We start from the raw sequence: 26,663 nt of genomic DNA on the forward strand, positions 1-26,663 counted from the left end.
AATGACAACCAGAAGTTCATTACGGCAACATCGTACGTGGAAGATGTAAAATCAACTCTGGACCTTAAAATTAGCAAACTCCAAAATGCTTATGTTTAAAGAAAAAAAAAATCAGTAAGCTGCTGAGCTGAAATGGGGACTTCAAGAGCTGTCATATTTAAACCCACTCCCAACGTGCTCCTCATTTTGCTTTGATTCATACCATTTAAGGAGCCTCTGGGCTTACCAAATAAAAGAGTGTAAAGCCATCTAAGCCTAAAAGATCTTACTGCTACCAAGTCCATTACAGCGCTGATCTCAGTCCATCAGGTACTTTCCAGGCCCAAAGCCTAGTCACTGTGGCAGGGCTCCTCTCTTTCAGGCATGCAGAAGCTCATTGATTATTCAGGGACTGGTCTGTGTCCTGCCCCGCCCACGCCGCTCTACTTACTTTTCACTGGGCAAAGGAGCTGCTCTGGTGCAGGGGAGACTGTGAATGGAGCGATGGGGGCCCTAGGTTCTGGGGGAGACAGGCTGGAGGCGGAGGAAGGACAATTACCTGTTGAAGCATGAGGGCCTGCTGCTGCTGGAGGAGAACCTGGAGCTGCTGAGGGCTCAGCACTTGTTGTTGGAGGATCTGCTGCATTTGCTGGGGAGTGATAACTTGAGGTGTCATCATAGCCACTGACACGGGAACCTAGAACGTTAATGAAGGATAAATACGAAGCCAGGAAATCAGAAGCACGCAGCCTCCCAGGTTCAGGTGCAGACTGCCATCAGCCTGCTTAAAGAGTTGACCAATTTCCCATGCAACATGTTATTTATCCGGAGGGGATGTAGCAACAGATTCTAGTTAATCTAGGATGGAGTTTATTTTGAGGAAAGAAAAATAAAATCTTGCTGTACTGACAGGGGTTCCAGGCAGCCTTGGAAGTAGACAAAAAGGACAATCTTAATAAACCCTAACTGGAGTTAGGATAGACAGTTCTCAATTGCTTATTAAGAGTAAGTTTTTGATCAAAACGATCTGTGGCAATTTAACCCAAACTTGGATTTTGTTTTAGGGAAGAAGATAAATGGGAACCAACACCTTCGCAGTTGGAGCTCATGTGACCCACTCACTCTGTGGACAGTGATTTTAAGAACAATCCATGAATGCTTAGGCTTGCGGGGAACGGAACCTTGGACACACCTTCTGAACTTAAACACAGACCCTTCGCATGATGCCTTTTACCCTTCCTTATTCCCCCAGCATACAGATGTCTCAATTCTTTCATATTATGTGCAATACCATTAAAAGCCGCTTTCCATGACATTTCAGTGACAAACAGCTACAGTGATGAACTTGATAGCATTTCATATTTGCAACTGTTAACACGTTTCTGCACGGGCATCTCTGCAAGGAACCTGCACACTGTATCTGAAAGGATGATGTCTTGTTCAGATAAAACACTGACATTAAAATGACAGGCTGTCTTGGCCAAGGTTACACAAATTGTATTCAAGCGGATACCTAATGACAATGCTATGAATTCTGCAAGCTTTCTAGAATGTAATTTAGCTATTCAAAATAATCACTGCACTTGTGTTTAATTTGCAGACTACATGAGAACCATTTTGTCAGTCCCCGTAATGCAAGAAGACTATTTCATGAAAAATCACCCCCCTCCGTAAAAAGATAAGGAAAGAAAAAAACAATGAAAGAAAAGACAAAACCTGTATGTCTTTTAACCGTAATATTTAAGCATCTTACTTTTCTTTGGTTTCTAATCAAACATGTGACAGCAAGAAGCTAGAAGCAGTAAAGGATATACTTTGTTAAAAAGGATCTGCTGTCATCTCATGTATTACAATAAAAGGTAATAACATGTTTTGCACTTTGCCTGTGTGCCACTTAAAAAAAAAATCCGGCAGACAATAGCTGATCAGAAGATAAAAGAATCAAAAAATCGTTCAGGGGAGCAGTAAGCAAAAGGCAGAAATGCAGTATTAATTTTATGTAACATAATGTCTTAATATGCAGTTTATCTTGACTTTTTCACATGATTTGTCCTGTCATTTGCATAGCGAGCTCTCATTCCTAATTTCACAGTCATTATGCACTGATGTCCCGATTTCTCAGCATCACTAATTTTGATGAACTAAAAATGGTTCCTGAAGGTCAGATTCATGTACAGTGAATGTTCTCCACTGTTGTGGTGGGCATGTTTCATGTGTGGGGATGCTGGTGTGCAAGTTTCGTGTGTTTGGAAAACACTAGCTAGAACATTCGAAAAATTTCATTAACCCAGCTCTGGAAGGTCATCTATGAATTCTTCCTATTCCAGTGGCCTTTTAAGTGTAGATGTAGATACACTGTAATTTAAAACAGATGGGCATGTCTGAATATTTTCATATGCAAAATGGGACAGATGTATATGAATGGATAAATTATCCTTTTAAAAAGATACTTTGTAGCACGAAATATCACCAATGATTGGAACAGTGAACCTGCATTCAGTCTAGGGCAAACACCAGGAAGACATTATCAAAACATCTAACTATCTACAAACTAATTCCAATTAGTCTACTTTGTCTTCATACAGAAAAAACTTTTTTGATTTTTAAATATGTATTGGGTGCCAATCTGTATCCTTTCGAGCTGCTAAAGCCAGCATATCACAATAGAAGTTTACTTTTCCTTGAGAGTTGCATCATTATACGGGGAGGTATGATTAAGCAAACAAAAGAACCATGTTTAAGGTCTCTTTTTTCCTCTGCGTTTCTTGGATGATGTACAATATAAATATTCTTGAGCCAAATTTCTGATGGTGATGAACAGGAAAACAGGCAGGAATAGGGTGGTGTAAGATTTAAACTGGTGATGAACATGAACTTAACAGAGTTAGGACAGAAATCATCATGGAAATAACCTCCTGGTCATTTTAAAAAAGACCTATGGAAACCTCATGCCACAAAGGGGCACAGGTGAACTTTTGGAGGCAAAGGAAATATCTTATATTTCAACTGGGGTGCTGCTCATACACATGTATACAATTGTCAAAACTCTTTCAACTATGGAAGAAAATGAGTATATTTGAGCTCAGGTAAATTATCCCTCAATAAAATTGATTTTAGAAGTTACATATGTCTCCTAAAATAGTTTTGTCCCTTAACTCTGCTAAAACTAGAAGCATCTCCTTAAAGGAGAAACGACTTTGTCCCTTGACTGTCAATAATAAAAGGGGGAATCATGGACAGGCCTGACATATACATGCACAGACAATTTTGAAAGGCTGACATCCCATCAGTGGTTTAAATCTCCTTTTCCCACAATTATTTATTCCTTTTTTTTTTTTTTTTTTTTTTGCAGTCGTGTTGCAGAACAGGATAATGAATTTGAGTGTCCCCTTCTTTTTCCTTTCGGACATTTTGATGCAAGTGCCGATGAGTAATAATACGCTTTACAGCAGCAGGCACCACCACCAAAGGAGGGGAGGAAGCATGAGGCCTGGGTAATCCTCCAAACGGGTTGATCAGTCTCTGAATAATCAGAAGTGGGCTATTATATCCTGATGGCCTTAACTTCGCTTTTACTATCTGAAACCATGTTTTAATACCAGAGAGCTCTGGGCCTCCAAAGTGGGCTCCAGCTTCATTTAGCAATGTTATAAAACCGAGAATTCCCCAAAGTTTCTGTTCCAACATATCATGAAAAGAGGTTATGGAAAGCTTTAACAAACATATTCAAATGGACCAGAAACTATGGTGGGGTAGAAAAGAAAAAAAAAAAAAATCTGAGCACAGTTTTTAAGGCTTTAAATAGTTAAGAATTATAGCCTACATATCCACTCCCTTAATTCCCAACATCCAACTTTTTCATGTAGCTAGTCCCTACTAATACTAGGAATCAAAGGGCATGCAGTACCAGCGAGAGACTATTACAGCCCACACTTTATTGCCCATTACTACTGAGGTCATTAGCGGCAAGAGTGATTGTAGCAGTCTTAACCTATTGATCACTGTAACTACTATCATTTAATCCTGTGTTGAATGTCTGGAAAGCGGCTAAAGGCACACAAGAGAGAGTGCTTTAGCATTGAGAAATATGGCCAAAGCTTCAAAATTACACTTTGATTCATAAAATCTAGCCAGTGGTTTAAATCAATAGTATTTAAAACAGTCATGTGAGTTTTTAACTACAGCACTCTAATATTTATGGGCCCCTCTTTGGGAGGATTCAGTAAAAACGAAACTTTTTTTTTTTTTTTTTTTTTTTTCAGATTCCATGCCATCTACTTCAACCTCCTTGAGATAAAAATATTCATTTCTGATGTTTTCTGTGCTACAGGGCTCATGCCTTAACTGGGAGTTCAAGCTAATTCTTCATTTCTTTCTCAAAAGACGATTTAAATATAAGGCAAAAAAAAAAAAATTTCCGATACTGTAACTACCTTAACTATTTGAGTATATAGAAAGGAGTATGTTTTATGAGTTAACAATGAATCATAGAAGGCAATTTATGAAGAACTAGAATGATTCTGTCTAGCTGCCTTCAGGGATCAGAAATTCAAATTAAACTTCTGGCAGACATTTAAAGAATGCTAGCATACAAAACTGAATTTAAAAAAACGCACACAGTTAACACTCCTCAGTGGAGTTTCAAGAGGAAATCATGAATTAAAAAAACACATGGCATGATACACTGTTGACTGATACCAACTGGGTGTGGTTGCTCCCAGGTGCACACAAACCTGCGGGAATGGCAGAAATACAGCTGTGCTTGGGACATCACAGCTCTGCTAGTATGGGCCTGCTGCTACCTTAATACCAGCAACTGGGAAAACGGTGTTAGCACTAACAACCGCTGCTGAAAGCCCATCCACTGCTGTGTAAATTCTGCCTGATATGGCTTCCTTTTCCTTCAAAGTGACTCTCTGTCATCTGAATGCTGAAGATTATTAAAATCATATGCCTTATTATTTTCTTTAACACCCAATGGGGAAAGGTAGATGATGGGAAGAGAAAAATCTAAAAAGCAAACAAACAAATAAAAACACTCAGAGAAACAATACTTATTTCTAATCTAGAAGACAATTGAAGGAATTGAGTGGGAGGGGAGAAGACACAATATAAATACTGAAAATAACATGTTATCATTTTTTTCTCTCTGTAGTTTACACTCCAGTCAACTCTAAGTAAATACTACCTAGTATACATACACACACATTTACATTTTGCCCATCAGTTATCGTCCCATAATTACCATGTGTACAAATAACAAAAATGAGAAGATAAAAAATTTTAAACATTGTTCTATTTTTATTAACCTGGTTAATAATTTAGAAACTCTTTTTACCCTCTGATCATTTGCCACATGTATGTCCCAGGAAGTTCACTTCCCTTCTAGCCTTCAGGTTGTATCTGGGTGATAACTGACCAGGTTTGGCAGTGTCACCTGGTTAATCAAATAACAGGAGCAAAACAAATTAAATTAGAAGGCTCCAGAATGTCACAACAAAACCAAACAGAGAATATAACTCCATTAAAAAGAGAAAGAAAGAAAACTATGCCAAGTTTTTATGGTCATATATTAGCTAGCCTGTGTAGAGAAAATTAAACATCACCTCTGGCCCCCTGTGAAAAACAAGTTTTTATAATTAATAAGCCAATGGGTACGACAGATGTACTGGCAAACATTAAAGTTACAAAGCTTCTATTTCTCCATGGTATTTAAAACAAAGCAAAACAGTATGAACCAACCAGGTACTATGCAGGTAACTATCATACAGTAAAGAATATACATACACTTCTGACATACTATTTCAGTCTTGAAAAAATAAAAAAAAGCATGCTATTTATGTGGAAAGTATAATTCTGTTTCATTATGGAATTCTGCTTTTTGTATAACTCTTTTAGACTTAGCTATTTTGCCACAATCCTGTACAAAGCACTAAGGCAGGTAATGGTTATTATATTAATGCAAAATCATCTAGGTAGTCAGTCATTAGCATAACAGTTCTCTCAGTAACAATACAACCAACTATTAAAAATTTTTTTTCAAAAGACCTCTTTAAAATGCAATTAGCATTTCATTTTTTTATCATTTTGTTTATTACATTCTATCAAGAAAGGCTATCTTTCTTTCACAAAAAAATTGTAAGGCCAAGACTCGCCTGCCAATCAGGAGTTATTTCAGGTTATCAACCCTAATAAGCAATCTCCAGCAAGGCTCTCTGAGCTCTTCTTTTTGTGTTTAAATTCTAAAAAGTGGCATAAATGCATATTTGTTTACAGCAGAGGTATTAGTGGAACATCAACTGCTCTCCTCTAACATTTCCCAGGCACACAAGGTTACTCCACTAAGTGCCAGTATAATTGTTTTAGCTCTAATAAATATCAGCTTCATTTGCATAAAAATGTAAAGTTTACATAAATTAAATCGCTTCTCCCATTAGCAGTTGTTAAATACAGGAAACAATGGAAGTTACACATGAAAATAATCACTCAATGAGCACTGATTCTTTCAACCTAGCAGCTATTATTATTATTTAAATCAAGAAAATGCCTCCTCTTTCCTTCTTCAACCACTTTCTCCTGCAGCTGGGATGGAAAACAATTTAGGGCACGTGAATTAAACATGCTATGGGATTTTATATTAACAACAACAACAATCATGTTTAAGTGCTGCAAATGGGAGAAGGGCAGAACTATTCCAAGAAGGTACCCCAGAAAAGATTCTAACCACAGATCTTTAGCTCTTGAAGGGAAAAGGAAGAGGCCTTGGCTAAGTAAATTCTCTTAAATTGAAGTATTACTCAAAAATAATGAAAGAGACAGCAACTGTTTCAATCCTATCTGAGACACATACATGATTAAAATAAATAAAAGATAACATGTGGATACAGTTTTACATCAACAGTTACTGTTAAATGAAGAAAAAAAGAATATCTATCTTCTGTCTAAAGAAGGTTTTTCTAACACAAAGAATTAAATTTGTAGCTCTGCTTTCTTCATGATTTAATCAGCAAAGAAAATTTCATAAGCAGCTTAACTGCAAATATGTATTTTTTCCCCATATTACTGAGAGGGAGAAGGAACTATAATTGAATTTAAACACACAGGTAGGCCCAAATTAGACCATTTCCAAAGTTTTATAAGGCCTTACTTAAGGTGCAATCACTCTTTAAAAAGAATTACAACTCAAGTTTCTCAAATCGTAGTTTCTCACGCCTATTTCCAACACCTTCACCTTATACATCACAGTTAAGCTCAAGGGTGCAAATGAGATTCTAATGAGAAAACATCAGTTGCTTCTTTGACAATCTCACCATTCACTGATTTATTTCTAATGAAGACGAAGCCCAACCAAACGCTTCCTACAAGTTAAAGGTCAAAATATATTCAAAAATGCTTAGTAAAATCAAGGCAAATGGGAAACCCGTGCAGACCCGCCTCGTGAAGTGGTGTGACAATTAGAGTAATTGTACAAAAAGCCATCTTCAGGAAAAAGTAAAAGAAATTAAGCTGCCACAACTGTAACAGGTTAGATGAAAAAAATCAAAATTTAATGTATTCTCCCCTGTGTCATCTTGTTTTGTCAAGACATCAAATAGAATTGGGAAGTACAAAATAACAAGCCCTTGAGAAATCACAGAAGCCGACCTTTTTGATGTTGTTGATTTACCTTGTTCTCAGTTATTTGAACAATGATGTTTCAGATTTAAGGGCAAGATAAAGCTTAGAAATTAAAACATGATACCAACGTATTCTAAAAAGCTCACCATAACATTTAGCCTGCAACTTCATTGATTAGTTGCTTTTAACCAGATTTGAAAATGAGGCACAATGCATGTGTTCAGTATTCATTTTTCTCATTCGAAATTAATTTCCCCTCAAACAACTGCCAGGTTGGAAGAGGGACTCAAAGAAGAGCAATCCTACAATCCAAAAGCAGAGGCCCAGATGAGCTCTTCTCAGATAATTCACGTCTCCACCATCTGCAAAGGGTTGTTTAGCTAAGAGATACCTGAGCTTTCTTTTTTAAATGGAAGAAAATAAGGCTGAATGCAAAATGCCACTTGGTGAGGGTAGGAGGGAAGTATTGCACACTCTGGAAGGACTAAAACAAGAGTTCAGAAATATGCTGCTTCCAACAAAACAAACCCTTGACCAAACAACAAATCTAGCTTACAGTGTTAAGACTATCCCCACATCTAGCCATACAGATACACAGAAAGCTACCCTTTTGCCCCAAGAGAGCTATAGCTCATCAGCAATGTAACTTCTAGTCGTACATGAAATGTTATGTGCAAAGATATATAAAATCAAGCTATCACAAGACAGCATTCTCAACTTTTATATGTAAGTAGCTCCTTCTACTTAAGCATACATATAAATCGAAAACTGCAGCAGTAAAAACTGTTTGAGGCACTAAAAATAACCTAATATTTGCAAGCATTATAATTTATGAAACCTAGACAGTTAATAAGGCTGTTTAATGCTAATTCCTTGTCATTGAATGCATATTTTTAAATGTAACACACAGAGAGACACAATTTATGTATTTATTTACTCTAACCTTTTTGATCAACTGTTGCTACATTACCCCTGGTTTGTAAATCAAGGGATGATGACTACCTGAAGTGGATTCTAACTGACCACTGTTGCTGCCCAGTTACCAAGAACATGGTTTTCAGGTTATCTTTAGTGGTATTCGTCTACAACTAAACCACATAATTAAAAATAAATTCCTCCAACCTTCCTTTTTGCTAATTCAGATTTTACTCAAATTTTAGTATAGACTGAGAAGCTAGTCACAACATTCTCTCCTGATTATCTCAAAAAACCAGTAACTCAAACAACGTTTCTGCTACATTAACCGAGACAAACTTGAAATTTCATTATTTTTAGTTAATCTAGATTTTAATTTCACCATATCTTCCAATTGTGTGGAGGTTGGCTGAAAAGTTGGAGAACTGGTCAGTGTCATAAAAGAGTTTATCTTTCAAGTGACAGGTCCTGACAACATGTAAATGGAAGGCAATGATCGTGAGGGTTTTGTTTTTTAAGGTACATTTAACTGCAAACAACAACAAAAAAATTCAAACCAACCATTCCTATCATAAGCTTTCTGATGATTTATGGTTTACCAACTGAGCAAGGTTATGCAACACTGCATGCCTTTAGATGCATTATTTCAGCTAGTTGAGATTTAATTAAGATCACAGCCTCTAAAATCCCTGTCAAATGAAAATTCAAAGAAGACAATACACTATATATCCTCATGCAGAATGTTTCCATTCCATCCCTGGAAAAATATGAGTTAATCCGCGTTTCTATGGCTGCAGACAAAAGTTCGCTAATTTTGTTTTCTTTTGACACTTAGGTTGTTTTCTATTTCATGTCATGAGATCATTCCCACCCAGGGAAGGAAGAAAAAAATCGAGAGTGATACATGTTGCAGAAAATGCTCTTGACATTATTAGCCGACATTATCATAGCTTAGCCATGATGCCATCACACTTTCATGTAATCAACCCATGCTTAAGTTTCATTTAATAAAATGTTTATTAACACAAAACAAACAGAAAGCCTACCTTAAATTACTCGGATTAGATAATTGACATGTTATGCTTCTCATTTCCTTAACCAACTTTTTGTCAGACAAGCTGCACATTTGGGCAGGAAGCAAAGTTCTTAAGGCAAACGGGTGAATATAAAGCCCATTACTTTCTTTATAAGTTGTTCTTAGGGTTAAAAAAAATTCTCTATAGATTTCTTTCTTATAGACTGGTACTGATCTATGCCATATTTTTAAAGAAAAAAAAAATGTATTACTATGTGGCCCTTTACCTAGTCAAATGTATTTTTATTTGGATCTTCTTAATATTTGGTTGCTTATCTCATGCCTTAGAAATGACAGGTGCTTGCAGTCTCACTCTTGACAGGCCACTACACAAATAACTGTCTTGCCTGAAAGGGCTAATGCAGTACTAATGAACAATAAATCAACTTTGATTATCAAGTGTCAGCCCAATGCGTTTTCAGTTCAGCTCTATCACATCCTACAGTAAGTCAGCCAGTGTCTCTGGGTAGGCAGTCTGTATTTTGGTTTCATTTTTACACACTTTTCACTGAAATGTGTCAGGCAGCTACAAAGAATCACATAAAATAGATAGAGACCTTTTTTTCAATGTATGCAAAGGGCATCAATTAGGACAAGGTGATTCTGTCTTCAGTTGATTTACTTAGTGCTCAATCTTAATAATCAAGGAAGCTTTGTATTCTTTTAAACAGTAACACCAACAGGTCAAACCCTAAACTAGAATCTTAATGTGATCAGGTTCCAGGTCTTTGGCACTGACATGCTAGCTTGCGCTCTTTACCACATAAACCACCTCTGATTGCACAGATACATTCCTCTTGGAAAACTCATTATATAAAAACAAACAAAAACAGCAACACAGAGCCGCTTTGAAAATAAAAATGCTACTTGCTTGAAACTTTTAAAAAATTGGCTTAACACTGACTTCCTAATGATAAATGTAACTTATTTTTTTTCTTAAGCAGATTAGTCATTGATAGTATGATTCACATTTCCTGTTATCAGGCTTAATTTTTCCCCCAAATGTGTCACTTTTAGAATGCTGGAATCTATGGAAATGAGGTGATTTGCATTTTTAAATTGGTTTGATTAGAACATTTGGTTTATTTGGACAAAAATATAAAATTATTAGAGATTTCAGTTATAACTGTCAGGCCTTGAAGGAGTTAATCCCAAAGAGGAAGAGTCTATATGTACTTTGCTCTAAAACTTTACCACCCACTTCCTAAAGGTCCTCTCCTTCCCATCACCATACTTGGGGAGGGAGGAAAAAAGAAGTCCCGTTTCCACTGACCGTCTTTCACGCAGTTCTGACAGTTGAGTTAGCTACATTCAGAGCCGGTTCAGCTGGGAGTACCCCGTGGCAATTCCTCAGTCTGCTGCACGTCCAAACCCAAACCCCGCTCACTACTTAATTAACCAGCCAAGTAATGCAACAGAGGTTTAGAATCCCCAACCTGCCAGAGTGTTCCATTCGCCCGCCCGCCTACTCCGGTGTGGGGCTCTGTGCCTCTCCCTCCCCCTTTACTGTGTGTGAACTCTTCGAATTTGAACAGCTAAGCTGAAAATAGCCTAGACAGATATAGAAACAAACTATCAGAAGCAAAGAAACATCCACACGGGTTACACTGAGATAGAAGGCTCCTTGTATATTTCACACGCTCTGAAAGTGACAGAAATCACACCCCAGATACGTCCCCCGAATGGAGTGATGGCGAGGGCTTCACCAAAGTGGCTGCGTGAAGGCCAGACCGGCAGAAAATGAATCGCAAACGAAAGAGAGGGAGAGAGAGAGAGAAACACACAAGCAGGACTTCCTCCAACTCTCAACTACACCCCACCCATGAACATTTAAAAAAAAAAAAGAGAGCGAGAGTGTGAGCCAGAGAGCAAGGGGGGGGGAGATCTCTCTCCAGGACCCACAGGCCTGCAGCTCCTTCTTCTCACCCCTCCACTCCCTCCCCGCCTCCACTTCCAAAGCGCAACTCCTACCCAAGTTGGTAAACAGCGAGGATGAGGATGATTTTTTAAAAGACTCAACTTCAGAACCCTCGGGCGCTCCTGCCTTCCCCAGCGAGGCCCCCAGGAAGCGGGCGCCGCGGAGCCCAGAGAAGGAGAGCGAAACCGGCAAAGATCAATCAGAAGGACCAACCTGACACTCTCCATGTAGCCGCCAGGCGCGCGGAGCCGGGCTCGGGGCGCCCGCGCGGGCCGGGCGTGGGGTCCGGCGGCCTCGGCGTGCAGGCGGACTGCACGCGCGCAGGGGCGCTCCGGCTCGCGGGCTGACAAGACGCGCCGCGCCGCGCCCACCCGCCCCGCCCTGCTCCACCAATCACAACCCGCCTCTAAACACCCCGCGCCGCGCCGTGCCGCGCCGCGCCGCGCCCCACACAATGGGCTCCGCGGCCCGCGCCCCGCGCGCCCCGGCCCCCTCCGCGCGGCAGGTGAAATCACGCTCGGGTGCAACCCTGCTTTTGTCTGGAGAGCAACTCCACTTAATAGCTGTTAACCCGGTGACCCGCCTCCGGCTGACGTCTGGGCCGGCCGGGCTCGGCGCGCACCGCTCCCTCCGGCCGGGGCTCTGCGGGGCCCGGGCTGCCGGCTGGGCGGCGTGTTTGTTTCGTCTTTGAAACTGACAAAGAGTTGTCCTAACCTTTCCGAGAAACCCGGGAGGCCGAGGAGGGGGACCCGGCGCTCACGGAGCGAAGCCGACTGCTCCGAGCAACTGTTCGGCTTCGGGAGGAGACGCGGGTCTCCCAGGCAGCGCGGAGAAGCGCTTTCCTCGAAAACCGCCCAGGGAGGAGAACTTTCGCTTCACGTCGGGGGTTTCGCAGCGCCTCGGCCACCCCACACCCCTTTCTTTCCCGGAGTCGGGCTCGCCAAAGTGTGCCAGTGTGCGCCGAGGGAAACTAAGCCGACGCGGGCTGGAAATAAATAACAACCAAACGTGCCTCGTCGCTGAACCAGGCGACTTCCCCTCTAGAACGACAGCTGCCGAAGAAAGCATCTGCCACACGTTTGCTAAGAAATAATTCTTTAAATTCCTTTCTTATTTATACAACAATAGCAACAACAAAAGCTACTCTCAATAAGCACTTTAGGATGACCTTCTCTATTAGAAATAGTCACTGCTTTTTCAGGCTATTGAAAACTGAGTATAGTGTTTTTTTTTTTTTTTTTTAAGTCAACAATATGCTAAACTTTGTTGGCTCAACTGACAAGATATAAGCGCCAGGTTAATCTAGTTCATTTCGGCGGCTCAATAAAATCACCTATTTACCATCTTCAAACTTGGAGAAAAACTTCCTGGCTTATGTATTTTTTAAAGAGATACACACAAAATCTCCGCACATATTTTTATTCTTTTTCTCAAAACATTAGAGGAAAAGGAATAGTGTGACATCAATGAATATATATTTGCTCTCAAAAAAAAAAAAAAAAAAGCAACAAAACCTGACCCAGTAATTCCAGGAGTTTTACTTGAAAGTACTTTCTGATGTGAGGTGTATTAAATGCAGGTTACTACAAACCAGAAAAAATATTGATCATATTTCCAATCAGACAAAGGCCAAAATTTCAGTAGGGTCAGCGGGGAGCAGACAATTCCCTCTTTACTGTGGCTGCAAAAAGAGAAGCGCGAAGTGACCATCAACGTATGATCAGATGTTAAATGGGCACAGCGCAGATCGCTCTTCACCCTAAAGTGTTTTTGTGTCAGATACCAAATTTATTAATGGGATTTTTTCAGGTCACAAAATGTGACCCCACCCTCTCATGAATATTCAACAGAGAATCAAGGGCGCTTTTGGGGGATGGAAGGGCCTTAAATCTGCCAAACTGTTCCCTGATTATCAGTAGAGTTCTGACTCTTAAAGAGACAAGGTGCTTTTTCCTGAGGGGCTGGCAGAAAGCCCCAACGGCAGGAAATAAAAATAAAGGAAGTGCTCTCCAACCAGTGTACATGGAGAAAGTGGAAATAGTCATTTCAAAACGCGTGACATATTTCCCCCAAAGTATTAGAATTGAGTTTTTATGCTGATAAACAAAATTGGGATGTACTTTGAATATGCAATGTATTCTAATTTTCGAAACTAAGTTCTTCATGAGGCATCCATAAAACTCATGCATACTTTTAGAAGGTGGACTAACACCTTTACAGGTGTTTCCCAGCTAATAGTCTCCAGGTGCATCAAAACAAACAACAAACAAGCAAACAGAAAACATTACAGACGCTTATGACCCAGCTGTGGAGACAAGCCTTAAACAAAATAATTAGAGAGTGATGCAATGCAATGCTTACTCAAGTACTAAATTGCATGGTGGTGGCTGTGAGCACCCTGGGACCACAAAGGAGGAGGAGATCACTAGGAGCAGGAGGGGTCTGGGAAGGCCCCATGGGGAGGTTGCCTTTAAAAGCTGATGGTTTGGATAAGGGGGAGATGAAAACAGAGACAAGGAAATGGCTTGGCACACTAACTCAGAAGCCACCTGGAGCCCATCTAACCCTCTCTCCAAACAGACAGATGATATGGTGACTCAGAGACTACTTCTGGGCAAGGAAATGTCCCATCAGTGATAAACCTGGATAAACTACATATGCCCAGGCCACTTTGGTTAATTCTAAACTCCTGTGGTCCTGTGTACTTGCCCTGTGTTTGGGATTCAGGAAGAACTGTAACTTCCATAGCTGGAGTATAATATAAAATGTTTAAACCAATAGTAACTCAGAAGACTTCATTAAAATCATTTATTAATTGCTATGAGCACCAGGTCATTTTAGAAAGGCTGAGTAAGAAAGGCCAAAAAAATTTTTCAGATTGTGGATGTTTTAAAAGTCTCATGCAGTTGTCATAACCTGAACACAAATTCCAGCTCCCATGCTACAGAGGAGGAAACTGAGGTGTAGCAAAGCAAAGTGATTTCTCCCAAGAATCAAACATGGCCAGGTGCAGTGGTTCATACTTATAATCCAGCACTTTGGGAGGCCAAAGCAGGAAGATTGCTTGAGCTTAGGGGTTTGAGACCAGCCTGGGCAATGTAGTTGGGACTCCGTCTCCAAAAAAAATAAAAATAAAATACACAGACACACAGACACACACACACACACACAGACACACACAATTAGACACATGTGATGGTGCATGCCTATAGTCCCAGCAACTTGGGAGGCTGAGGTGGGAGGATCGCTTGGAACCCAGGAGTTCAAGGCTGCAGTGAGCTGTGATCACACCACTGCACACCAACCTAGGTAACAGAGCGAGACCCTGTGTCAAAAAACAACAATAAAAAACATACCACAAGCCTCCGAGTGGAAGCAGATACTGGATAATTATAGAAAAAGAGAAGCCATAATAATATAAAATGAATACCTTGAGGGGGGGCACCATTGGCGGGGGGACAGGCCAATGTTTAAGGAAGAGTAAAGGAAATGCTAAATACCATACTTTAAAAATATTTTTGATGCCCACATCCTAACACCCACAACAGATACAGCTCTTGTTCAAACACCACATATTAAGAAACCTGTCAGTTGCTAAATGAGTCCATTATGCAGCTGGCTGTGCACTTAAGAACAGATTACTATGATCCCACACCAAACTCTAACCACCAAATAACACACCTGGGACTAAAATCATGTATTATATTTGGTTCTGCTGAGTCCTAGCCTTGAACACAGAATAAAGTGAAAGGTTTTACTGCCCATTCAGAGCTGAGAATGGAGATAAGATGTATTAAAGGAAGAGTCAGGAGGAGCATCTCCTAAGGACATTATTCCACACACTGATAAATGGCCCTGTGCTGAGGTAGACACAGCAATGGTCACTGGCCCACGTGGTCCTCAGTTCCAACGAAAGGCTTGCTTTGCCAGAAACTGCTTGGAAATAACTAGAGAGCATGGGGCAAAAAATCAACTGTGTGATCAGAGGCCAAAACCTTAATTCAAGTTTGCCGTCTTCTTCTGAACAACACCTGTGTTAACACAACACACATTTTCCTTCCCCCTTCCAATTAATTTAATGGAGTAGCCTGGACATATTCTGAAATGACAGAACTTAAAGAGATTCAACCAACTGATTCTGTTGCTGGAGAGAAAAAGCTAAAGCAACAGGAATACAAAACGTAAGCCCAGTAATATGCCTGATGGTCTGCCCAGGGAAGCTTGCCTCCCCAGAAGGAGGACTGCTTTAAGTATTTCTCCAAAGAACGCCAACGGGGCAGCCAATTAGAGTTACTAAATTGCAACAGCAATGCCCCATTCCTGAGATCTGGGCTTCTGTCTCCAAGGAACCACCATTCTGTCTTGATTTAAGCAGTGTTTTTACTTAAAAAATATAAATTAATACATCATCCATCTACAGGGAGCTAAGGCAGTTAGTTCCATATTGATATTGTTTATGCCACTGTTATGCGTATGTTGACAATGAAGCTAATTACATTCTTTTTCTTCTGTGCCTGCAAGTTGGACCAAGGGAAAAGACTGAGTTCTCACTGTTTCATAGGAGTTTAAATTCACCTTAATGCATCCTCCAAATTGCCGTTTGCCTCTTCGTGTAATGCAACATTTTATAATGCCATTGCTTCTGGTGAATTTGTATACACACGGTGTGATGTGTCAACATTCAGGTGACTTAGGAGTATGATGAGCTATGGGAAACATCAACCTAAAAACAAATCCTTTAAAAACATTCATACACACCAGAGGTAAACAAAATCATGACAAAAAAGAAAAATGGCAACATCCTTGCCTAACTCGGCATCTAACTGACAGTAATAAATTACCCTCTCTCGTTTATGATAAAACTATAATCCCTTGTTTTAACATAATGTAAAATTTGTTAATGGACTGCTTCTGCCATGAGGTTAGAACAGATTACATTGAAGTGTGCAAAGTTCTTCAAAAGGTACATGTTTTGGGGCAGTAGAGCATGTCCCGAAGTGCTGTATCCTTCAGATATCAGGGGAAAAAATCACTACGACCACCACCAATCGAGATTTGTTATTGCCCTCCCGAAGAGTGACAGTATTTTTGGCCCACCCAGAAGCAAACCCTCGATTTTTAAGCATAACCAGAAATGAGGCACTGAAGGGGAAAGAAAAGATGGCTCTCGGGAAATGAAATTACATTTTAATATTTTTTAACGTTTAATTACGTAGAAATCGCTGAATAGCAGATAAAGGCAACTGACCACCTTTATTTAGTATAGTCAGCTTTTCCAGAGACCTGTGGTGTGCAGCAGGCCTGCAAAGAGGCAAAGGGAGCATGTCCCATCCTGCCCTCTGAACAATGCTCACACGTCTTCCTCCCAGGCAACGCCACCCTCCCCTGACCCTAGGTTGACACACCCTTATGTCAAAACCTTCTTGACGCCTGCCCTCTGCTGGCAAGCCTGCCAGGATTAGGAAATTTTGACTACTACTACTTAGTCAAAAGACAACTCTTAAAAGCCAGACAGAGAAAGGACATGTAATGAACTATTAACTGGAATATATAAATTAAGACATTTAAACAAAATGGGGGGAGGAAGGGGGGTGCCCCTAGTGAAATATGGCACTTTTAATGTAAAAATGCACATTCGTCTATTCTATTGCCTGCTCGCTCACAGCAGGGGAGTGCCAAACTCCATATTTTAGCTCGCCTAAGAGAACAACCTGTATTACTGTTGGGCATCTTGCCTTCTTTTGCTCACTCTCCGGGGAGAGCATGCCGGCGCATTTTCAATAAAACACCTTCTTAGCAGTAATGGGCCACTGTTCCCATTTCAGTGGTCCCTGAGGCTTGACAATACAGTGTATTTAGCTGACTCGCGGTTCAAGTTTTCTTCTGGCATTCCTAAGATCCACAAAAAGAGAAGAGAGAGAGAGAGAAAAAAAAAAAGCAAACGAAGAATACTTGCTTATCCTTTGTTTAAGTAAGAAAACAGTTAACTTTGAGGCTGAGGAGCTGACTTACACAAAACAAGGGCGTTCTCAGGCCCTCTCCCGGCTACCGGAACCCTCCGCGCACGTGTGGGCCAGATTCCCAGCTGAAGGAGGGCTCTGGGCATTAGGGGGTAAATTTCCGCAGCAGCGTGCTGGGGTTTAACAGTGCAACTCCTGTCAGTGTCAATGGGAAGCACGAGGCCTGTACAAATCCCTGCATACCATTTCAAAAATATATCTCCAAGACGGGAAAATGAAGCTTAGCAGTTGCAACCTCAAAAGCATTCAGGAAGTAGCACTCTTGACAGCGCTTTAGATGCCGAGTAAATGCTCTTATAAAGAACACCCAATCCAGCCGACAATAAATCTTACACCGGGGAAGCCGGCACAGGGCTGTGGAATCCCCTCCAAGATAATTGCCTTCCACACTGTGTGGCATAGAAACGGCTACACAGAAAACATTTTCTGGGGCTCTGCAGCTCGCTATGGCTTGCTTTTCTTTCCTTAATAGTCACCAATTACGCAGACGCTCACACCCTATCTTTGAGAGTGACCATATAAAAGTCTCAAGGCTTGTCTCGTTTTCTAGGAAAAAAAAGGTTGTAAGGCCAGTTCTAGGGGGTAGGGGGTGGGAGAGGGAGGTTGAGAACAGAGGATGTGTGTAAGAACTCAGGAATGGAATCTGAGACAGGCATCCAGGTGAGCAAGCCTGGATGTCTCCACTTTCCAGTCTTTGAAGGTTCACGTAGTTTTCAGACATCTCCAAGTACTGGGCCTCATCTACAGGCCGCTGAAGCGATCGGCAGATCTTTTCTAGTCTACAGTGGCCTCAAGCAGGCTGTCTAACCCTGAGATAGTACGGGAGTACTAGATGTGACTGAGGATTCTATTAATGACTTTGTCAGGAATAATAGTGTGATTGTGGGTAAGTCACATCACATCTCTGCCACCTGCACATTTCACGTAAACAAAGAGGAAAAAAGGAAGATGGATGAGATCTCTCTAGTTTTTTTTTGTTTTTTTTGAGATGGAGTCTCGCTCTTGTCACCCAGCCTGGAATGCAATGGCGTATCTCAGCTCACTGCAACCTCTGCCTCCTGGGTTCAAGAAATTCTCCTGCCTCAGCCTCCCAAATAGCTGGGATTACAGGCGCCTGCCACCATACCTGGCTAATTTTCGTATTTTTGGTAGAGATAGAGTTTCACCATGTTGGCCAGGCTGGTCTCAAACTCCTGACCCTCAGGTGATCTGCTCGTCTCAGCCTCCCAAAGTGCTGAGATTACAGGCATGAGACACATGCCCAGCCTCTACAGTATCTTTAATGACATCACAACAACAGCTATCATTACTGCTATCATTGCACCTATCATCTACCAGGTGTACATTTTATATCAGCAAAGGACTCATCTCTAGGTATTTTCCGCTTACAATTAGGATCTTAAATAAAACTACCAGAAACAGGGCTTGGTGCAGTGACTCATGCCTGTAATCTCAGTGACTCAGGAGGCCGAGGGAGGAGAATCACTTGGGGCCAGAAGTTCAAGACCAGCCTGGGCAATGTAGCAAGACCCTGTCTCTACAAAAATTTTTAAAAACTAGCCAGATATGGCATGCATCTGTAGTCCTAGCTACTCTGGAGACTAAGGCAGAAGGTTCACTTGAGCCCTGGAGCTTAATGTTGCAGTGAGCTCTGATCACATCATTGCACTGTACTCGAGCCTGGGTAACAAAAGTGAAACCCCATCTCTAGAATGAATGAATGAATGAATGAATGATACCAAAACCACCAGAAATACGGTCTAAAATTATAAATAGGATTTTACAGCTCAGTAATCTCCAACACTGTCACGTCAGCAATGAGTCAGGGAACAACAACCAAAAACATGCTTTTTGGGAAACAACCCAAAGCCTTTATTGGTACCTTCTCTAGGTCATAAGCCCCATGAAACATCAACAATTTGTAATCTATACAGTAAATCATATACATGCTTTAAGGCTTGGTTGAATTGGTTGAGGGGGGCAGATGAAGACTCTAAAACAAACTGACTTCTAAATATATTTATGGTTTTTGTGCCTGTGACTTTTTTCTCCTCTTCCTTAACCGCTTTGGTTCTTTTCTTTCAACCATGCCTGCTTTCACCAAAAAGATTTCTGAATACCCAGTCCAGCCTCCCAAACCACTTGCTTGCTTCTGTTGGTTTCATATTGGAAAGGGGAAATGAAAGTTTTAAGCATCAGGTGGGCTGCTACTGATGGTGGCGGGGGGTGCCTTTTCCATCTCGGATTGAAGCCACAGCTAAGGTTTAGATTGGATTGCAAGGAACATTTGGAAGAAAGAGTAATATCACAGAGACATCAGACCCCTGTTGTATTAACAGCTTAATAGTGTCTTGAGAAAATGCATACAGAAATGTAGTCCAGCCTGCAGGCCAATTATTTATTTTTTATTATTTCAAATGGCATTTCATCTTTCATGAGGAAAAGCAGTAGATGAAGCAGGAAGAAGCTTTCAGGTCATATAGAACTTCCCTCTTTTCAAACAAATAAGGCATTGTGTTTGAACAATAGGAGGAATGTCTAATTGATCTTAATTAAATTCAGTGATGTCCAATTTTTGAGATGGGTCAGAACACATCTATGTAATGTCACAACCCAACAGCCCAGACCTTTAAAATCAGAGAACACTGTTCTCTGACACCCTTTTTCATCCATTCACCAACCCACTAGGTTCCTAACTTATTCTTCCCTCTAACTTTGTTCTCCGCTTACACCCTTCTCTATACTTCATGTGAATGCTGACCTCTTCCTGCTTTGGGGCTTACCTCTGAAGTTTGCAAAGCCCTGTCATCATTCTTATGACAACCTATGAAACAGGAATCCTATTACCTCCATTGCATATAGAGAGGGCTACCTGGAGTTTGGAACAGAAGAGATGTGAGTTTGAACCCAGTATTTGTTACTCATCAACAAAGTAGGTGAGGGGCAAAAGTTTATAAAGTCTGCATTTTCTCATTTGTAAAGTGGGAATGATTATCTGTCTCAGAGAAGACAGATGTTTCTATTGTTATTTTCTGAGGGGGTGTCAACTTCTAAAATAATGTCTCCTGATTTGAGAGCATTGGTGTGAATATTTGATCCAACATATGGCAAGTACACAGTGTCTAGCAAACCCTCCAATGCTGTTCACTGTTAGGGGACTCGTCTGAGGTCCTTTGGCTGGTGAATGGGAGAGCTGGGATGTGACTCTGTCTTCCAGGACTCAGTCTCCTGCATTTGGGACCCTCTTCATTTGCTGGTTACAGAGCTTAGACGTCGAGACAATGCTAAGATAACAAGAACCAGAGCCACTCTTGAACAGGGAGGTGCAGGAAATCCTCTAAAGAAGCTACCAATTACCAACTGGGAGGCACGTACTGTGACCTCGGCACAGGATTTGACAAAGAAAGGGAAAATCAGGGAAGGGCTGGTGCCTGGTAACAAGATGGCTGAGAAATACAGCAATACTTACGGAAATGTGTGATGCGGTTGGCATTTCCTATAAAAGTGCTTAATGCTCCAAACAGCCCTATGAAGGAGGTATTATTGTGCCCACTTAACAGATAAATAAACTGAAGCTCTAACAACGTACATTATTATTTTTTCTTTGAGATGGGAGTCTTGCTGTGTTGCCCAGGCTGGAGTGCAGATCTTGGCTCAATGCAACTTGCGCCTCCCAGGGTTCAAGCGATTCTTGTGCCTCAGCCTCCCGAGTAGCTGGGACTACAGGTGTCTGCCTCCATGCCCAGCTAATTTTTGTATTTTTAGTAGAGATAAGGTTTCGCTATACTGACCAAGCTGGTCTCAAACTCCTGACATCAGGTGATCCACCCACCTCGGCCTTCCAAAGTGCTGGGATTACAGGCATGAGTCACTGCACTCGGCCAGCTTAAATTATTTCACTGGTATTTCGAAGCCAGTTGGTGGGGAGTTGGGACTTAGTGACTCCAAAACAAGGCTTCTTCTATCCCACATGCTAATCTGAAGACTAGGCTGAAGGGTAAAACTAAGCCTGGGAGAACAAAAGGGCTGGTTCAGTCTTACTCCTGTGGAAAATGAACTTGACCAAGTGTCACTGATTAGTCAGCATGAATGGAAGCTAAAATAACACAAAGTTAAAATTCTGATAACCTCTTTGATTCTTACAGGAATCTACAGTGACAATCCACGACTGGGCCGGTTGGCTGCGGGAGTGGGAAGATTGAGAGAGTGAGACCAGGGGCTCATGTATTCTTTTGAAGTTACTTCTCCTTGATTAAGCAGTCTCTCATACTCCCATCTCCACTGCTGGAAAGAGAGTCAGATAGGACAGACAGACACTGATGATCTCTCATTACTGAGCACCAGGCAGAGGCCAGCAGCCCTGGCCTAAATGGTGCCTGTGTTCTCCTGGCAGTACACAGTGTCTCATACGTAAACATGAAACATCGGGGTGGCAGAGTTTATTTGGTCTTAAATTATAAAAGGCAGGGAGAGAATTCAGCACAGTGACTCTGGAGAGACATTGCCATGGGTTCTGATCCTGGTGGTACCATTCTCTGACTATACATTTAGTAAGTTGCTAGTTTCCGTAAGACTTCAGTTTCCTCATCTATAAAAAAGAACTAATCCTAGTCCTTCACCCACACAAGGTTTAAATAAGATAAAACAGATCAGTGGCTGGAGCACAATAAGCACTTAACATGCTTCCTAATGTATCATTATTACTATTATACATACCACTTTTCCTTCAATTTTTCCCTTTTGCTGTAAGAAAATTCTAGAAGCCAAAAGTTATTTTAGTTTCTTAGACTTATTTTTCTGTGCTGCAGGTGCTGTCGATCCTCACTCCAAACTTAACTCAGCAGCAGCAGCAGTTCCTTCAGCCAAATGATGGAAGAAGACATCTGGTTATTCTGTTGTGCGTTTTTTTTTTTTTTTTTTTTTAAGACCAAGTCTCGCTCTGTCGCCCAGGCTGGAGTGCAGTGGCGCGATCTCAGCTCACTGCAACCTCCCCCTCCTGCAATTCTCCTGCCTCAGCCTCGCGAGTAGCTCGGACTACAGGCGCTCAATGCCACGCCTGGCTAATTTTTTATATTTTAATAGTGACAGGGTTTCACTGTGGTGCCCAGGCTGGTCTCGAACTCCTGAGCTCAGGCAATCTGCCCGCCTCGGCCTCCCAAAGTGCTGGGATTAAAGGTGTGAGCCACTGCGCCTGGCCTGTTTTGTTTTTTAACAAGGGTCACTAAACCAAGATTCATGTACATGAGGCAAAATGGCAGTCCCACTTAAATCTCTAGGTTACTGGTGTGCTACGTACACCAGCCAGTTCATCACTTGCATTTAGTGAAGGACTACGGTGGCTTGCTAAACGCCAAGCTCTCAGGGACCCACTGGGATTTTTTTCTTTCCTTTTCTCTCTCTCTTTTTTTTCTTTCTTTTCTTTTCTTTTTTCTTTCTTTCTTTTCTTTCTTTCTCTCTCTCTCTTTCTTTCTCTCTCTCTCTTTCTTTTTCTTTCTTTCTCCCTCTCTCTCTCTCTTTCTTTTCTTTCTTTCTTTCTTCCTTTTTTTTTTTTTTTAATAGGGCCTAATTCTGTCACCCAGACTATAGTGCAGCAGTGCAATTATGGCTCACTGCAGCCTCAACCTCCTGGGCTCAAGGGATCCTCCTGCCTCAGCCTCCTAAGTAACTGGGACCATAGGCATGCACCACCAGGCTTGGCTAATTTTTTATTTTTCTTTTTTGTAGAGACAGGGACTCTGTACATTGCCTAGGCTGGTCTCGAACTCCTGGGCTCAAGAGATCTTCCTGCTTCAGCCTCCCAAAGTGCTGGGATTACAGGAGTGAGCCACTGTGCCAGGCCCTACTGAGATATTCTAAGGAGGGGTCTCTGCCTTAGATGTCAAGAACAATGAACTGCAGGTTGGCCAACATGAGACTTAATTTATGGAATCTTCGGCCTGTATTTTTTCAATGTTTTGTTACTCACGGTGGAGCCTGTCTCCAGAGAGGCTGGCTTTCAACGCAGTCCCAGCCACGGTGGCTCCGGAGAGGGCCCAGCTTGCACCCAAATAGCATCACAGTTTAACAGGCTAACTTTAAGATTATTTTTCAAGTTCCCAATACCCAACTAACTCAAAGAAAGAAATGGAAATCTTTCTTTTCTTGCTGTATTTGATCATTTGCTGAATTAACAAACATGCAAATATGCAGACATCAGAAAAGGAGGGCTCCTACCTTGGCCTCAGGGCAAAGGGAACTTCTAGAATAAGGCAAGAGTTATGCTAAAGATGAAAGGATGATGTTCTGCCCCAGGGAGATGGGCAGGCAGGACCAGGAAGGGCATTTGAGCTACTGGAATGGCACGTGCAAACATTCACATGACAGACAACATGAGTTAGAATACCAGAGAATGTGAAGGATTTCCGTGTGGCTGAGGCGATTACAATTCATCCTCCAGCTCCCTTCCTTTGAGACAAATAGTTTTTCTTCTTTTTCTCAATTTCACCTGTATTTCCTATCTCAAAACCTTACCTATCTCTTCCTCTTCTCATTCTTCCTGTTTGGAGCATGGTCTCTGTTCTTCTTTATCCATGTCATGTCTATGATTAGCATGATCTCATCCAGCCTTGACCTCAGCTGGGTCAATCACACATACATAGTTTTTCTCCAAGTTAGCAGAGTTTGGCGTTCTTTATTCCTATCCTGCATGCTCTCAGCTGTGATTGCTAAGCTTCTAAGTCAGAGATGTTTGAGTCAGTAGATCTCTAATAGGCCTCTGGAATTTTTAAAGGGCTAATCTAACATTCACACAGGGGTTTCGAACTACTAACATAAAGTTATGGAGCATGGGCTCATGGGTTAGATATTTCAGTCACCAAGTGTTTAAATAACATCACATCAGACATGGTTAATATACAATTAAGTAGAACAAAGCTTGAAGGGAGCTCACATCCAAGCAGGGGCAAACTTTTAAAACATCAAGGACTTGGTATGCTAATCCTTCTTAGATTTCTAGTTGAGAAAATAGAAGTCTAACAAAACCAGCATAGTCAAGGCTACCATTGACCTTTCACATGTCACTCCCATTCTGCCACAAGGACTGAACCCTGAGGTCTCTTTTTAGTACAGTCTCTCCTAAGGCAGCTTCGCTGCACTGGAGTGAAGGTGGCTCTTGTTAATTTTTATTTACTTGTTCCTTATGAACTAAGTGGGGAGTGGGGGAAAAGACAGTTAAAGACTGTACAGTGAAACTACACGTCATGAACAGCAGAAAGGAGCCAAGTCTAAACAAAATGCATTCCTCTATTAGGCAAAATTATCCTTTTTAACAGGAACACACACACACAAGAGGAGAAGAGGTCACTAACCTAGCCGTCTTCCCATCCATGGTACTAAATTTGAAGTGTTCTCACTTCCCTGACTTCCTACGGCATTCACTCTTTGTGCCAGTCACTTCTGCATTCATTACATATTGAATTAGCTCATAAAATACTGCCATACATAACCCTGTACATAACCACTCCTCAACAAGGATTTCATGAATTTATAAACAAACGAAAGAATGTTTTCTATTTCTCTTCTTTCCCCTACTCCCCTCTCACTTCCGCCCCTCCTGAGGAGCATTTATGTTTCCTGTGCATATTTTCTCTAAACTGTAAGCTCTGAGAGATGAATTGTGTGCCCTTTCTTCTTTCTCTGCCTGTGGCATGTTTCACATAGTGCTAATGAAAAAGCAACTAAGTCTTTGCTAAATAATAGCATCTCTATAGGTAAGATGAACATTCAATTAGAAGAGAAGCATCCCTGTATTGCCATTGTTTAGGGACTAAAATCTTGCTGATGACGATTTTGTGACTGAGTGACCTCATCACATGCAAAAAAAAAATGCAGCTTTTTGGTTTTTTTTTTTTTTTGAGATGGAGTTTTGTTCTTGCTCCTCAGGCTGGAGTGCAATGGCACAATTTCAGCTCACTGCAACCTCCACCTCCCAGGTTCAAGCAATCCTCCTGCCTCAGCCTCCCAAGTACCTGGGATTACAGGCATGCGCCACCATGCCCAGCTAATTTTGTATGTTTAGTAGAGACAGGGTTTCTCCATGTTGGTCAGGCTGGTCTTGAACTTCTGACCTCAGGTGATCCACCCACCTCAGCCTCCCAAAGTGTTAGAATTATAGGCGTGAGCCACCATGCTTGGCCAAAAAATGCATTTGTATACAGCAGTAAATGATTAGACTCTTTGAAAATTAAAAAACAAAACAAAACTGGGTACAAACCCTGATTCAGAGATTACACAAATAACAAATGTCATTTTATGGGTGTGAGTAAACTTGAATGACTTAGTCTAATACAACTGTACCTACTAAAGGTAGACAGCTCCCCAAAGTTTTTAAAAATCATCTCTTTCATTTCTCTTGCTAATTTTTTCAAATGAAAAGACTCCTTCTGAATGGACATAAGACTGGAAGGGCAGGAAAAACAGTTTTTCTAAACTGCTGCCAATACCAGCACGTCCTGCAGCTAGGTAACATTGCCCAAGAAGCTTCCACATCATTTTGTTTTGCACCCAAAGGCATTTACTTCACTGATGCAGCTAAGAAAGAGAAAGAGGAGAAAAGACCCACAGGAAGGCTACAGCCCAGGCTTCACTGGAGCCACTAAATAGTCACAAACAGTGTCAGCTTTAACCCTTATCCTTGGAAGCAGAAGAGCTTGTGTGACCTTTGCTTTTCTTCAGTTACCTGGATTCTGGGAACTGCAGACTTAAGGTCCAAGTTCATCCCGACAGTGGATGCTACGCACCTCCTGCGCCATAAGAGCTCTTGGCCTCCTACCATACCCACTCACGGTTTGGGTTTGCCCCTTCCTGCTAAAGCCCTACATAGGTTCTGATTTTCTTTAAAGCATGTAGCCAGTATTTGAAAAACGACAGGCAAGGCCACCCACTCTGTCTTGCCCCTTTGCCCCTCAATATAGAGTGCCCAGAAATGAGCAGGGTGGGACAGGCATCTGCCCTCTAGTCCAGAGGAGGCCAGAGGCCCAGCTCCTCATTATTCTACTAATGCAGTCTAGAGTCCTTGCCCCTGACCCCCACCCAGGTCTCAACTGGCTCCTACTGGTGTTACAATCATCCCTCACTAATTGTCACGTTCAGCTGGGGCTCT

At 41.5% G+C, this 26,663-nt stretch overlaps 1 protein-coding gene across 23 annotated transcripts in view; it reads right to left on the reverse strand.

Annotated features, from left to right (window-relative positions):
* The window catches only part of FOXP1 (forkhead box P1), a 632,958-nt gene that overhangs the window by 95,557 nt on the left and 510,738 nt on the right, over positions 1 to 26,663 (reverse strand). For 19 of the 23 annotated variants that reach the window (XM_032289662.1, XM_032289644.1, XM_032289647.1 and 16 more), the window contains one exon: positions 539 to 676. The exons of 2 other annotated variants lie outside the window; for them this stretch is intronic. In XM_032289662.1, the coding sequence (XP_032145553.1) occupies positions 539 to 676 (138 nt within the window). Of the gene's footprint in view, positions 1 to 538; positions 677 to 11,717; positions 11,855 to 26,663 lie in introns of those variants that run through there. 2 more of the 23 variants (XM_032289661.1, XM_032289659.1) reach the window with 1 other exon arrangement.

The sequence above is a fragment of the Sapajus apella genome, unplaced genomic scaffold (assembly GCF_009761245.1).
Source record: "Sapajus apella isolate SASKATOON/1434 unplaced genomic scaffold, GSC_monkey_1.0 scaffold23, whole genome shotgun sequence".
Classification (NCBI taxonomy): Eukaryota; Metazoa; Chordata; class Mammalia; order Primates; family Cebidae; genus Sapajus; species Sapajus apella.